General features: G+C 52.9%; 3 protein-coding genes across 3 annotated transcripts; 2 read left to right on the top strand and 1 right to left on the bottom strand.

Moving 5' to 3' along the window:
* Positions 1 to 1,176: 1,176 nt before the first annotated feature.
* Positions 1,177 to 1,581, top strand: CLUP02_01153 (uncharacterized protein; the record flags this gene model as incomplete). The annotated part of the gene is made up of 1 exon (XM_049280195.1): positions 1,177 to 1,581. One exon carries the CDS (start codon positions 1,177 to 1,179, stop codon positions 1,579 to 1,581), a length of 405 nt encoding a protein of 134 aa, XP_049136152.1.
* Positions 1,582 to 3,496: 1,915 nt separating this feature from the next.
* On the bottom strand, positions 3,497 to 6,413 carry CLUP02_01152 (uncharacterized protein; the record flags this gene model as incomplete). The annotated part of the gene is made up of 6 exons (XM_049280194.1): positions 3,497 to 3,985; positions 4,166 to 4,209; positions 4,415 to 4,822; positions 4,876 to 5,250; positions 5,361 to 5,780; positions 6,227 to 6,413. 6 exons carry the CDS (start codon positions 6,411 to 6,413, stop codon positions 3,497 to 3,499), a joined length of 1,923 nt encoding a protein of 640 aa, XP_049136151.1.
* Positions 6,414 to 9,625: 3,212 nt separating this feature from the next.
* CLUP02_01151 (alpha amylase) lies at positions 9,626 to 11,206 on the top strand (the record flags this gene model as incomplete). The annotated part of the gene is made up of 1 exon (XM_049280193.1): positions 9,626 to 11,206. One exon carries the CDS (start codon positions 9,626 to 9,628, stop codon positions 11,204 to 11,206), a length of 1,581 nt encoding a protein of 526 aa, XP_049136150.1.
* Between the last annotated feature and the right edge of the window lie 1,213 nt (positions 11,207 to 12,419).

Here is a 12,419-nt window from a genome sequence, read left to right as displayed (position 1 = left end):
TCTATGGATTCCCAAGCCCCCAACACCGGTTCAACTTGAATCATACGGACAACGCAGCATATCAAGCCCTGAACAGGCCGCTGATATCATATCTGCTTGATTACACACATACCTTATGCTCACATAAGACCAGGGCATGCCAGATAGCACAAATGGCACCCCCTTGTGTACCCATCACCCCTGTCGCGCCTAGCTCTCCACCTACAGCTCGAGGATCAACGACTTATGGATCACTGGAGTTCTCTCCCCATCGACCGCGGAGGTCTCCAACATATCCACCACCGTTTCCGAGATGGCCCATCTCTCGGCAACCTTGAGCCATAGGGAAGGGGCCGCGACAGTCCCGAATGCACCCAACACCGCCGACCTACAACACTGGCCTCGCATAAGACAGCCCACAAAACGCAGGAGATTACGCAGGTCAAATAAAAGGGTTAGCCTTCCAGCCTCAACCTCGTATAAGACAGCCAGCGACGAGCTGGAGATTGTACAGGTTTGGGAGGAGGTCTAGTCCACCCACCTACCCCACGCCTCGCATAAGACAGCCTGCAATGAGCAGGAGATTACGCAGGCCTATCAGAGGGTTCAGAACTTCAGCCTTCACCTCGTACAAGACAGCCAGTGACAAGCTGGAGATTGAACAGGTTTAGATGGAGATCTAGCCCTCCCCGTTACGACATGCCTCGCATAAGACAGCCAGCATTCAGCTGGAGATTATGCAGGTCCAGAGGATGATCCAACCCTCCCGGGAATATACACGACAAAGTGTAAATAGTGCTGGCACTATTACCCAAAGAGTCGACTAAGCGACAGAGGGAGACGATCCAGAGACCTTAAAGGCCTGTGGTCAGAGTTCAAACAACACCACAGTGGCTTCCGAAGAAATCAACCACACGTCGGTCGAGGCAGGGCCCCCCCCCCTTCAAAAGTGCTTCGTCCACGACCGCAAGGCGTTGAAATGGAGGGCGACTTCTGCAAGCGCCAAGATCTCCATGCCTCACTCAACACGACGTTCCTTCGGACAAGACTCAACGGGACAGATCTTACTTCTCATCAGAGCTGACGAAGACTCTGTCCATCCTCATCACATCTCACATCACCCTCTCCAGCCCGCACAAACCCCCGGTCAATTTGCCGGCCAGTCAAACAACCACGTCGACCAGCCCGCCTCCAACGATGCCCCTCGACAAGTCTGCCCCTCTCAGGCTCGACGACTTCGGCCAGCTCGACGCCGTAGCCATCGTGGCCACCATGGGCATGTTGAAGTTAGAAAAGCAACGCAGGGCGTTCCGACGGTGCGGAATTCGGCTGGGCGACATCACAGGCGCCGTGGACAGCCGGGCCGGTACGGATGCCAGGATCCGGCACATCGACGCCGGCCTGGCCATAATGGCCACGATGGACGGGCCGGAGGTGCACAGGGTCAGGGCGACAAGCCGGCGCCTCAGACGGCTCCTACGGGACCCCCCGGGCGACGATAATACCCGTATAAAAGAAGAGATCATGCTGGACCTGGCTGCCCACGCGGGCTGGCACCAGGAGGTCCTGTGCGCGTTGGAGTGGGTGAAGCTCGCCCTGTAGGCGGGCGGCGGAAGGTTGGGAGTTGATGAAAGGGAGACAATGGTCGAGTCGGTTGACTGCTGTTTTGGTTAGTGGTTAGGTATAGAGCGCAATATACCCAGGTTTCCCCAATACGTAATACACGGTACTGCTCCGGCGGATTGCTCCGTCGGGGGTGTTCTGCCCCTTATATATTTGGCAGTTTCTACTTGATCAATGGCCTCAAGCTCCACCGCACCGTTCACTTCTAGCCAGTGACATTTTTGGATGCTTTGGTCATGAAGGAGCCGTCTCAGGTAGACAAATTGCAGTCTATCTGTCTCGAAGACCGGTTCATCACACGTATATATCACGAGCGTAGTGTGCGAACAATTGTAAGTTTGTATCCGCAAGGACGAGGGTATGCGTACCTCAAGGCAGATTATCTGTAGTTCCCTCTACCCAATTAACGAAGTGAAATATTCCAGCCTCACGCCGGGGAAAAAAAAAGAAAAGAAAAGAAAAGCGAGGAAGAAAGAAAGGATGGAAAAGAAGGCCGCTTGTGGGTTTCGAATCCACAAACTACAGCTCGGTAGCTTTGCACTTCAGGATTAGGGGTATAACCATCTTAAGCTTCTGGGCAAGAGTCCCTTTTACTGCTGTTGAGAATTTCCGAGGTGAACTAGTATATAGACCACGCTCCGCCCTGTCCTGTGATACCTCAGGCTGAGGGTGACGAATACGCATGCGAGGCATACCTACTTGTTCTTCAGGCAAGAGTGACACGAGGTTGAAAGATGCTGGGGCCTGAATAATTGAAAGCGATACCGATGTTCTCGGCTGAATTGAAGTAAAGTAATTGAACAGGGCGAGATGCTGAAAGAAAGTGACAAAAAGAAAAAGGAGTCACCAATGGTGAATTGAACAAAAGGTTAGGTTGAGTGAGGCCTCGGACTTATGGATTAATCTATGACTCCCTCTAAATACCCCTCGGCCAGGTTCCCCTTGTGCCTCTTATGGTAGGACAGAAGGAGAAGTGACCCAAGTACCTACCTAGCGGTGCACCTCGCCCCTCCATCCCAAGGAGCATTCGAGGGCTCGGAAAGACCTTCACCTGCCCTGGGAGACTGGATTCAGACAATCGTCCAAAGGAGACCTATTCAGGTTTTCAGGTTACAATCTCAGATGACCTATTGTTTTTAACACGTCGAGAGAAGGGCGCAAGACAAGGAGGAGGAACTTTCATACCACCTGCTGAATGCTAAATGCCTCCTTCCTCACAAACCTAGACACCCGACCAACTACTGCTGACAGGAGAGTGATGTAGACATATACAAGTAGCGCACCTGAAGTGAATCATCGTACTTGGGGCTTGGTGATGAGTCTCTGCTACCAGAACGGAGGAAGAAGTCAGCTCAGAAATCTTTGTGATCAGTATGTCACCTAAAACTCGGAAGCCGACCAAAATGGTCGTTCTCATTCATCGGCGGTGTGCCAATACATCCGTCGTATGAAAACTCTGCCCTCACTGCTCGTCGCGCAGAGGGCGCCATATGAGCCTTTACGGAACTGATTGCCTGGATAGAATTTGATAGTACCCAAAGTTTGCGTCGCAATTAACAAGGAGTGGAGAAAATCAGTCGCACAGCGGGCAGGCATTACGCCGCCTGAATGGGACGTTTAGATCAATCGAAGATCGTGTGCTTGACATAGATCGTTTCATAGTTCGTTTCCAAATAGGTAGTCTTACAGTTGAAGCAAATCGTTTCTCAGACAAGTCTTCCTTGCCCTGATGTACATTAAGTCTCCATATACTCCTCAAGTGATAGATAGTGGTGCCATCACGCCATTGTTATAAAGCGGCAATCATTTCTGGACCTTTTGGCCCGTCCCACGCTGGTCTGGCTAAGTAGCAGCAGGATTTGTCTCCGATACTTGAATGTTCCTCTAGCATTCATTAAACACGAGCAGTCGGGTTGTGCTGCTTCTCCTGCTTGAACGAGTCCCGATGATAGTCAACCCCTCCAGCATGCGGCACAGCAGGCGGGCTAATGTCCTGCCTAAAGATGTACCTCTTCCAAAAGTAGAAGAACTGCGCGAGCCCGTACCGCGCAAAAGTCCGCAGTGGAACGCTGAACACGGCGTCCAGCTCCTCGAGGGTCTTCTCCTTAGTCTCCGGGACGAGCAGCAACACCAGGAAGAAGCCGATGATGTTCCAACCGCCATACCACCCAAAGGCGCCCGTCGGCGTAAAGGCCGCCTGAAGAGAAGGCCAGGTGACGGCAAGGAGGAAGTTGAAGAACCACGTCGTGGCCGTCGCCAGAGACATGCCGATGGGGCGGATGTACAGCGGGTATGCCTCGGCCGAGTAAGTGAAAGGTACCGGTCCCTCGCCAGGGGAATAGACCATGCCGAAGAGATAGATGCCCAGGGCGATGCAGGCGATCTTGGCGGGGTTTGTAGGTATATAGAATGAGAATCCAGTAAAAAAAAGACAGATGGCCATCAATGGGAAGGTTGTCAAGAGTAAGTTGCGCCGTCCGAAAGTATCAATCGTGTAGAAAGCCGGAAGAGCGAAGAGCCAGTTGATGATGCCAAAGCCAAGGGACGCCGACAAGGCACTTACTTCGCTGAACTCGGCCGCCAGGAAGATCTCAGAGCTGTAATAAGCTGCTTATGATTAGCACAGTGTTTGAGATACTCTGGATTAGAATAATCATCGGGTCTGAGGCATCTTTTCCATCACCGTCCAATATGCAATACACAACCGTTTGAAACGGTTCCATACGCGTATACACTATACTAGTATACATGGATATACTGTAAAAATATATACAAATACCATATAAGACCTCGTTGTATAAATAAAACTCACCTATGACGTTCACGCCGCAAAATTGGTGCATAAACATAACAACCTGACTCGCAATCATACCGTTTCTATTACGGCGTACCGTAATAAACTCTAGGAAACGGTTGTGTTTACCGATGCCTTGTGTCTCCTTCTCGGCTTGTAGAAGGGCATTGGCATAGAAGAGATCGCGGGCAGCCTGTACCTTCTTGAAGCGTAACTGGCACATGGATTTGTAGGCGTCGGAGTGGCGGTTCTTGGTCAGGTACCATCTAGGGGACTCGGGACACATGTAGCAGCATGCGCAGACAAAAACAGCAGGTAGCATGGCGCTGCCCATCATCAGCCTCCAGTTAAGGCCGACAATACCACCTCTGTCAGGCACGTAGTAGAAAGCCAAATCGGCAACGTATCCCATCATAATGCCAAAGGCTGTCCACAGTTGCCATTGCATAACAATGCGCCACGCAGGCGAGGAGGCGCACATTCGGCGGCGAAGATGGGAGTGGTGGCAGACTTGGGTCCAATGCCGAAACCGAGGAAGAAACGAGCGATGAACATATGCCACCAAGTATTGGTGAAAGCCTGCCAGAAACAGGCGAGGGCAGAGATGAGACAGGAGATAAAGACGGTACCACGGCGGCCGAACCGCTTGTTCATAGGTTCTGTAAGCCAGCAACCGATGACGGCGCAGCAGAGATATGGAGCAGAGTTTGTCAAGCCAAGGAGCCAGGTGTCTCGCTCAGTCTCTCCTCCGATGCCGAACTGCTTTTTGTAGAAGGACTGGGCGCCATTGACAACAGTCTCGTCCATACCCTGGACGACAGCGCAGAATGAACAAACTTGGAAAGGGTCAGCCTCTGTACGTAGAGAGGAAGGCGGAGACGGGGAGAGGCTGGAGAGGTATGACTGAAACAAGACAAAGAAAAGGTAGAAGTAGAAGAAAGAGTAAAGAGACCGGAAGACCGACCGGCAACAACGCCATAGAGCATCTTGGGGTTCCGCCACTTGTGAGTAGACTCGCCGTCAAGCACTGCTCGTTCATCGGCAGTGATCTCCGTCATGCTATCGTACTTGTTCATATTTCCAGCGATCATGGCGCCAAGGCGAAAAGCCCGAATGTCTTCTTGGTCGGTAATGCCATGTTGTTGACAGTAGTCCTCGCCTTTTCGACTCAACTGTTCAGGCGTGAAGCCAGCAAGAGGGTTCTCCAGCTTGCGCGAAGCCTCTAGACGCTTTCTCTCTTCCTCATCAACCGCCGTGGCCTCGGACGGTCGTCCTGGATGGTCCAAGTGAGCGTAATCGGTCTCGGCATGGTCTGATAACGATTGGTCGCCAATCTTTTCTCGCTTCAGATCCGAGGCCATATTGACGGTGACGACAATTGAGACTCAGCTTGGTAGAGAAGATAATGGTATGCCGGTATTTGGGGGGTGAACCCAGCTGGAAGTCTGGGCACTGCCACGAGGGGGGAACGTCCTGGCAAAGGGGTGCAGGTGAGAAACTGTAGAAGAAATGGGTAAGTAGAATTGAAATCCAAGACAGCCAAGGTAGCCTCCCGGCTTGGGACAGCTTGGCTCCTTATGTACTGAGATAGTCGCCAAGGAATGGAAACTGAAGATAGGCAGCTTTGTTCAACGACGTAATCGGAGACTTCTCCGTCAAGCTTCACCTCGAACGACACCGAGAAGGTGGAAGGCTAGCGCGGTCGCACCTATGGATTGAATGGAAAGCGGGGATGGGGTTGAATGCGGGGGAAAAACACGCAAGAATTGGTAAAACTATGGGACAATGGGAACTGGAACTGAAGCAGCAGATCGACAAGTTCGTTCGCACTTACCGGCAGGCATTGGAGGATCTTGGACGACGTCATGACGCTTCCCACGTCTGCGCTCGCAGATGGTGTGACAGAGAGGATAGCTTCATGGTCGGAGAAGGGGTTGTGCTGGTTGTGGGAGCGAAAGGAGGTCGGTACTCGTAAGGCAGGCTGTGGCGAGAGAAATCTCACTTGAGTGTAGATCATTTGTTTGATTTCGAGTGATAGCCAGAGCGTGCTAGGCAGAATGGATTCGAAACCTAGTTGTGAAGAGACAAGTTAGCACGCGTTCCATCGGTCGAAAACTATCGCTGGAGGGTTCGCTCGAATGCGAAGAGGGTGGGATCGACCTCAATCGGTCGAAGATGAGAGGTTGTGTTGGAGTACGCCGGCAAATTAGATTGCTTCCGCGCGAAGTCTGTAGTGAGAAGAATAAGAGAAGGCGGTTGAGATGACGTTGAATCTGCAGAAGTAGATGGGTCCGCTGTTGTTTGTCAGGTAAGGTAGGGTAGGAAGGAGGGAAAGCCTGCCCCTGTCAAGTGAACTAGTGCGGGAAAGAACGCCTGGGTGTCCCTGCCTGTGATGTGATGTGAGATGGAGGTGAGGTGAACTCGGAGCTTGTGCCTGCCTTGATTGGGTCTCGAATTCTGGCATCACGTGCCTGTGATGCCGTTCTGCCCTTTTCCCAATCGCCAAGGATTTGGGGCATCGCCCAGTGAAGTCAAGATTCAGTACCTGCGACCTAATGCTGTGCCCAGAAAGCGCTAAGCGGTCCTGCCACGGCTGGATTTGTGCCGCATGTCTTGGCTCTCGATGGTCCTATTGACATCATCCCTCGAGTCTCACCACATCTTGTGCGATGTGACTGTGAGTGACATGTCAGGTCGATATCGCTGCAAGAGTTTTTGGGCATCCAAAATATCACAGCGATGCTCATCTTCGTTTTCCCATCGACACCGTGGAGACATGTCGTCGGGTTCGTTTCATGGGCACGTGGAAGGAGCTTGCGTGCTTGCCTTAGTAAGGTAGGTACGCTTTTTAAAGTTGAGACTAGAAGGTCGCAGTGCCCATTAAAAAAGGGTGGCGGGACCCATTCAAACTTCAACGGCGTCGGTTTTGCAACGTCCGCCGTTGTCCATCTGAAAATCAGTCCTCTGCATGTCAAATGCAACATGGATGCAAGAATACAGTCCAGATATGCCTGTATCATGTAGCGGATGCGTATGCGGCCACAAGCACATCGCGTCGTTCTGTCTGCTGGAAGCCATGTGCCGTCTTCCAACTTACGTCATGTCACAGGAGCCGCCTAAAGAGGTTGCATCTAAGGTACGGTGGGTTCCCCACTATATCGTGCTCACCTCCTTGCCCGCGGACGAGTACCCCGTCTGTGGGAATATTCTTACCATTTTCTGTCTTCATTTATATCTTTCATTCTAGTGCGGATAGTAGGTGCATAAGTTCTCTGAAGGTCTGATATATCTTTCATTATCCGGAGAAGTGGGCCGTTCGCATTGAGCACGCTGTGCAATAAGCATCTGTACCTTCCTTACCAAAAAACCCTCCGTCCGCTACCTGCATAGCCGAAGAGTTGATGCTTGTAAGACCGAACTCGGCGAGGAAGGAGAGCCGCAAAATACGTCTTCAACCAAAAATCAAGCGGATAAGTTAGGGGCATCTATGAAATTTAAACGTGTCGCTGGACAAAATCCTCTCTGATCCAAGCTTTCCGCAAAATCTTTCTTCCACTTTCAAATCTCACCAACTGTCCGAGAATGTTAGCGACACAGCTCTGGCAACCAACTCGAATCCAACGAAAAGTCAATTACATTGAACACTGAAAGTATGTTGTCGCTATACGAAGACGATCAGCAGTCTTTTAGTAAGAGCAATTAGAAACAGCCCACGTGAGGATGATGATGAGAATGAACTGGTTTGGGAAGGGGGGTTTGCGTTCATGTGAAGGACTCTTACCTTCAGACTGCTTCGACAGCCTGAGAGTGGTCAAAATACCTGTACCCGTCGTTACATCTCTACAACGTCGCGATACGACTTTGGCTCGATGTTGATATCTCAATTGACTCGAAGGAGAAGGTAGGGTGCTGTGAAACAAACATCTTCGGAGGTCGCGCTAGCCTGCCCCACCCGTTCACCAAATTCAGCGCCTACCCACCTCAGGAGCTATCCATGGATACTTCAAAAGTCCACCAGTTGGTCCCATTTCATTGAATCTGGTTCGAGCTCGAGCTCGATCTCACAGCCTCACGGAAGACCCCGTTACTCCTGCGTCGGAACGTGGGAACGTCACAAGTGACAAACACGCTCACACCGATGGACTAAACCCAGATAGGACCAGGAACAAAAGCTCCAGGACTGCGGCGCTGCAGCACTGCAGAAGGGGGAGCAACATCTACGTAGTACTCTCTCCCAAACGCAGGTTCACCGATTAGGAAAAGCCGGGAATCCATTCGCTCATTCACGCCGGAAGAGCCAACGCGATTAATCAGAAAAGCACTCTATAGAATAGTGGAATATTGACCGATCGGGATGAAAGTGGAGAAGAGCCCCCGTCGCCGGAAACTATCCGACTTGGGCCTTTGCCGTTTTCGAGCCGACTCGGACGGGAGAGCCGGGGTCGACTGTCTAATGTAGATTGTGTTAGCGCCCAAACACCCTGTTCAGGATGCGCAGAAAGGAGCCTCTTCTTCACGACCGCCTTCCTCTTGGGCTCTGATATCCTCCCCCCAAGAGTCTTGTTGTCCCCCTTCTCTCGTATTTCTGACTTTTCTCCTCGCTTAAATCCTTCCTTTCCACTAACGATGCGTTTCGCAGTATCCGAACTGTCAACGGATGCTACGTCTAGGACTCTAGACCACCCCATCCACCGCATGGGTAGGGACGGTAGTGGATCTACAGATGGGGACGACAGCCGGGATCTGATTCAAAAGGGACAACGTGAGCTCACCTAAATCGGCTGGGACCACTCGATCTGGCATTTTATTCGTATTCTGCCAATAGCACAGCCCTTTTGGCAGGGGCGATTCGAACGAGGTCCGCGAAGCGAGGCTCTCGTCAAAAGACGAGAGTCTGGTATGTGGGAGTAAACTGCTCGTGGTCCTCGCTGGTGCGAAGATACAATATATGCTACTCAACCGCTGTCTTTACACTTCCGCTTAGTCTCTCCTCCTCCTTCCTCCCTCCTTCCATCCCTCTCTCCCTACAGGTGCCGCAGTTCAAGCCAAGGCAATCACTCGTTCTGCCTTGTGCTGTTATCGTTCGTTTGATCCCTGCCGTACATTACACTCCAATCGTTCACAAACCGACTCTCTTTACATCGTATCTTCTTTTGTCTGTTGTTCTTCCTTCTCTTGGATAATCGACCACTGCCTTAATACCATAATCTTCTCATCAACTGTGTAAACATGCGTTCCTTCGCAACAACACTCTCTTTGCTGGCCGTCGGGGCCCTCCAAGGCGTCTCGGCCTTGGATGCCGCCGGATGGAGAAACCAGAGCATCTACCAAATCATCACCGACCGTTTTGCCACCTCTGATGGCTCGACCCCAGTCTGCGATATCACCCCGGGCCTGTACTGTGGCGGCACCTGGAAGGGCATCACCAGCAAGCTGGACTACATCCAGAACCTTGGTGCCACCGCCATCTGGATCTCGCCTGTCGTGAAGAACGTCGTGGGAAACGTTGGCGGCAACGGAGAGGGCTACCACGGCTTCTGGACCGAGGACCTCTACTCCATCAACCCGCACTTTGGTACTGAGGCCGACCTCCTGGAGCTCTCCAGCGCCCTCCACGCCCGCGGCATGTACCTCATGGTCGACGTCGCCCCCAACCACTCCGGTCTGAACGACTCCCCCGGCAACTACACAAAGTACAAGCCCTTCAACAAGCCCGAGTACTACCACAAGGAGTGCTCCATCAACTGGAACAACCTCCAGTCCGAGCAGCTCTGCTGGCTCGAGGGTCTGCCCGACCTCCGCACCGAGGACGACTTCGTCCGTAAGATCTACGCCGAGTGGATCAAGGACCTCGTCACAAAGTACTCCATCGATGGCCTCCGCGTTGACACCGCCCTCGAGATTGAGCCCGAGTTCTTCACCGAGGGCGGCTTCCGCGAGGCCGCCGGCGTCTTCCTTCTCGCCGAGGTCAGCCACTCCTCCCTGACCCTGCTCGCCCCTTACCAGAACTACCTCGACGGCATCATGGACTACAGCAGCTACCACCTCTTCGCCACCGTCTTCTCCACCCTCGAGAGCGACATGGACAAGGTCTACGAGAGCGCCAACACCATGGCCGGCATGTCCTCCATCGACCCCTCCGTCTGGGGCTCCTTCGTCGAGAACCAGGACCAGCCCCGCTTCCCCTACCTTAACGGCGACGTCGCCCTCGCCAAGAACATGTACGCTCTGACCATGCTCCGCGACGGCATCCCCATCGTCTACTACGGCCAGGAGCAGCACTTCAACGGCGGCCCCAACCCCAACAACCGCGAGGTCTTCTGGACGACTGGCTTCGACGACAAGGCGGAGCTCTACGGCTGGATCCAGCAGACCAACAAGATCCGCGCCCACGCCGCCGCCGCCAACGCCGACTTCCTCACAAAGGAGCGCACCCGCGCCGTCTTCTCCTACGGCAGCACCGACAGCAGCCGCGTCATCGGCTTCCGCAAGGGCCAGCTCTTCTCCATGTACACTAACGGCGGCTCTGCCGCCAACAACGGCGTCATGTTCTCCATTGCGCGCAACGTCCACGGCTTCGCCGTTGGTGCCGAGATCGTCGACGTCTTGAACTGCGAGTCCTTTACCGTTGCCTCTCACGGCCGTCTGTGGGCACAGATGCCCGCCGGGGGCCTGCCTCGCGTCTTCTTGCCCAAGGAGCAGACCGAGGGTCTCTGCAACGATGTCAAGGCGCCTGTCGCGGACGCCACTGTCAAGGTCGGTGTTGACAAGAACACTGGCTACAACAGACGGGCTGTGATGCTGGAGTAGAGGTGTTGTGCGTTGGGAGTTCGTTCGAATTTGTAGTAGACTGGAAGCGGAATAGGACAGGCCTGGTCATCAGGCCGTTATGTGAACCTGATGATCATGCTCATGTAGATGACTACTGAATGTCGAGCGTTGTCTGCGTAATAATTAATAGTAATATGATGCCATGTGTCTCGAGTGTGCTGCCTTTCTCACAGTGACAACAAGCATCGTGCTACCTAGGGCTCGAGAAAGCTCTTGGCCAGGCTGACTTTGGCTCGTGAAGCCACTCGCGACTCGAGTACAGATTGAGCCGTATGTCGCTCAGTTAGGGGTAAACGAGTGTGGCGAGCAAGGAAAGAGCGGCGGACGGGCTATGACAACAATGCGGAACTTGGAAGTAAGGTAGCTAGGTACCTTAGGTTAAAGCCTGGTGGGTCTTTCCATAGTGCTAGGTTGTAGACTGAGATGGAATGGATGGCGGGACGAACTTGCCTTCCATTCAGGCCCCACAAGCAGTATCATGAGACTGTAGCCTGCTACCTTGGTAGTCCGGCTTAGAAGGAGCAGGCTGGTGCTACCGCACCTTACCTTCCCACACCTGCCGCGAGAGAAGCCTATATACCCCCCCTCAAGTCCATTCCCGTCACCAACGGCAGCAGGCGCCTCACAGGCTTGCGAGGTCAGGTCAAACTGCCGTTTGGCGGGATGGTTACGGGCGAGCCTGTTCAACTGGCTTAGCCTACACCAGGCTTCTAGGTTCGAGTCCCAGCATGAGCACCAAGAGATGTAGCCCCCAGTTCAGCACCGGGGGGGTGAACTCTTTTTGGTTCTCGTGTAGTTTGGGCCTTTTGATATTTGTATGAGGCAATCAGGGTCCATCACGAAACACTACGGCCGGTGTTGGCATCGAAGCCTCAGCGACGTGTACATCTGGTGAGACTTAGTTTGAAGGTAATCTAAGCTCGATGGTCGTTGAGTCGTCGTCGTCTAGCAAAACCAAGACGATTTACCAGTTATAGCAGCTCTGACGACACACAATGCCGTGCGAAGCGCCAACGACCAACCAGTCTTGATATCTGTATGTGCCAGCCCATAATGCTAGGTATCACTTCTCTGTCTAGCTGGCTCACAAACCTTGCTAAAGAACCATATTCTCCTTGGCGGGTGATGCAGAGCTAGGTCTCACTTGTGCAAACAGAACGACGTGTGCTTGAATGTAATAATTGTGGTCATG

This window comes from Colletotrichum lupini, chromosome 1, assembly GCF_023278565.1.
Source record: "Colletotrichum lupini chromosome 1, complete sequence".
Classification (NCBI taxonomy): domain Eukaryota; kingdom Fungi; phylum Ascomycota; class Sordariomycetes; order Glomerellales; family Glomerellaceae; genus Colletotrichum; species Colletotrichum lupini.
The sequence above is the reverse complement of the archived record's forward strand: the minus strand, read 5'-3'. Positions and strand labels throughout refer to the sequence as shown.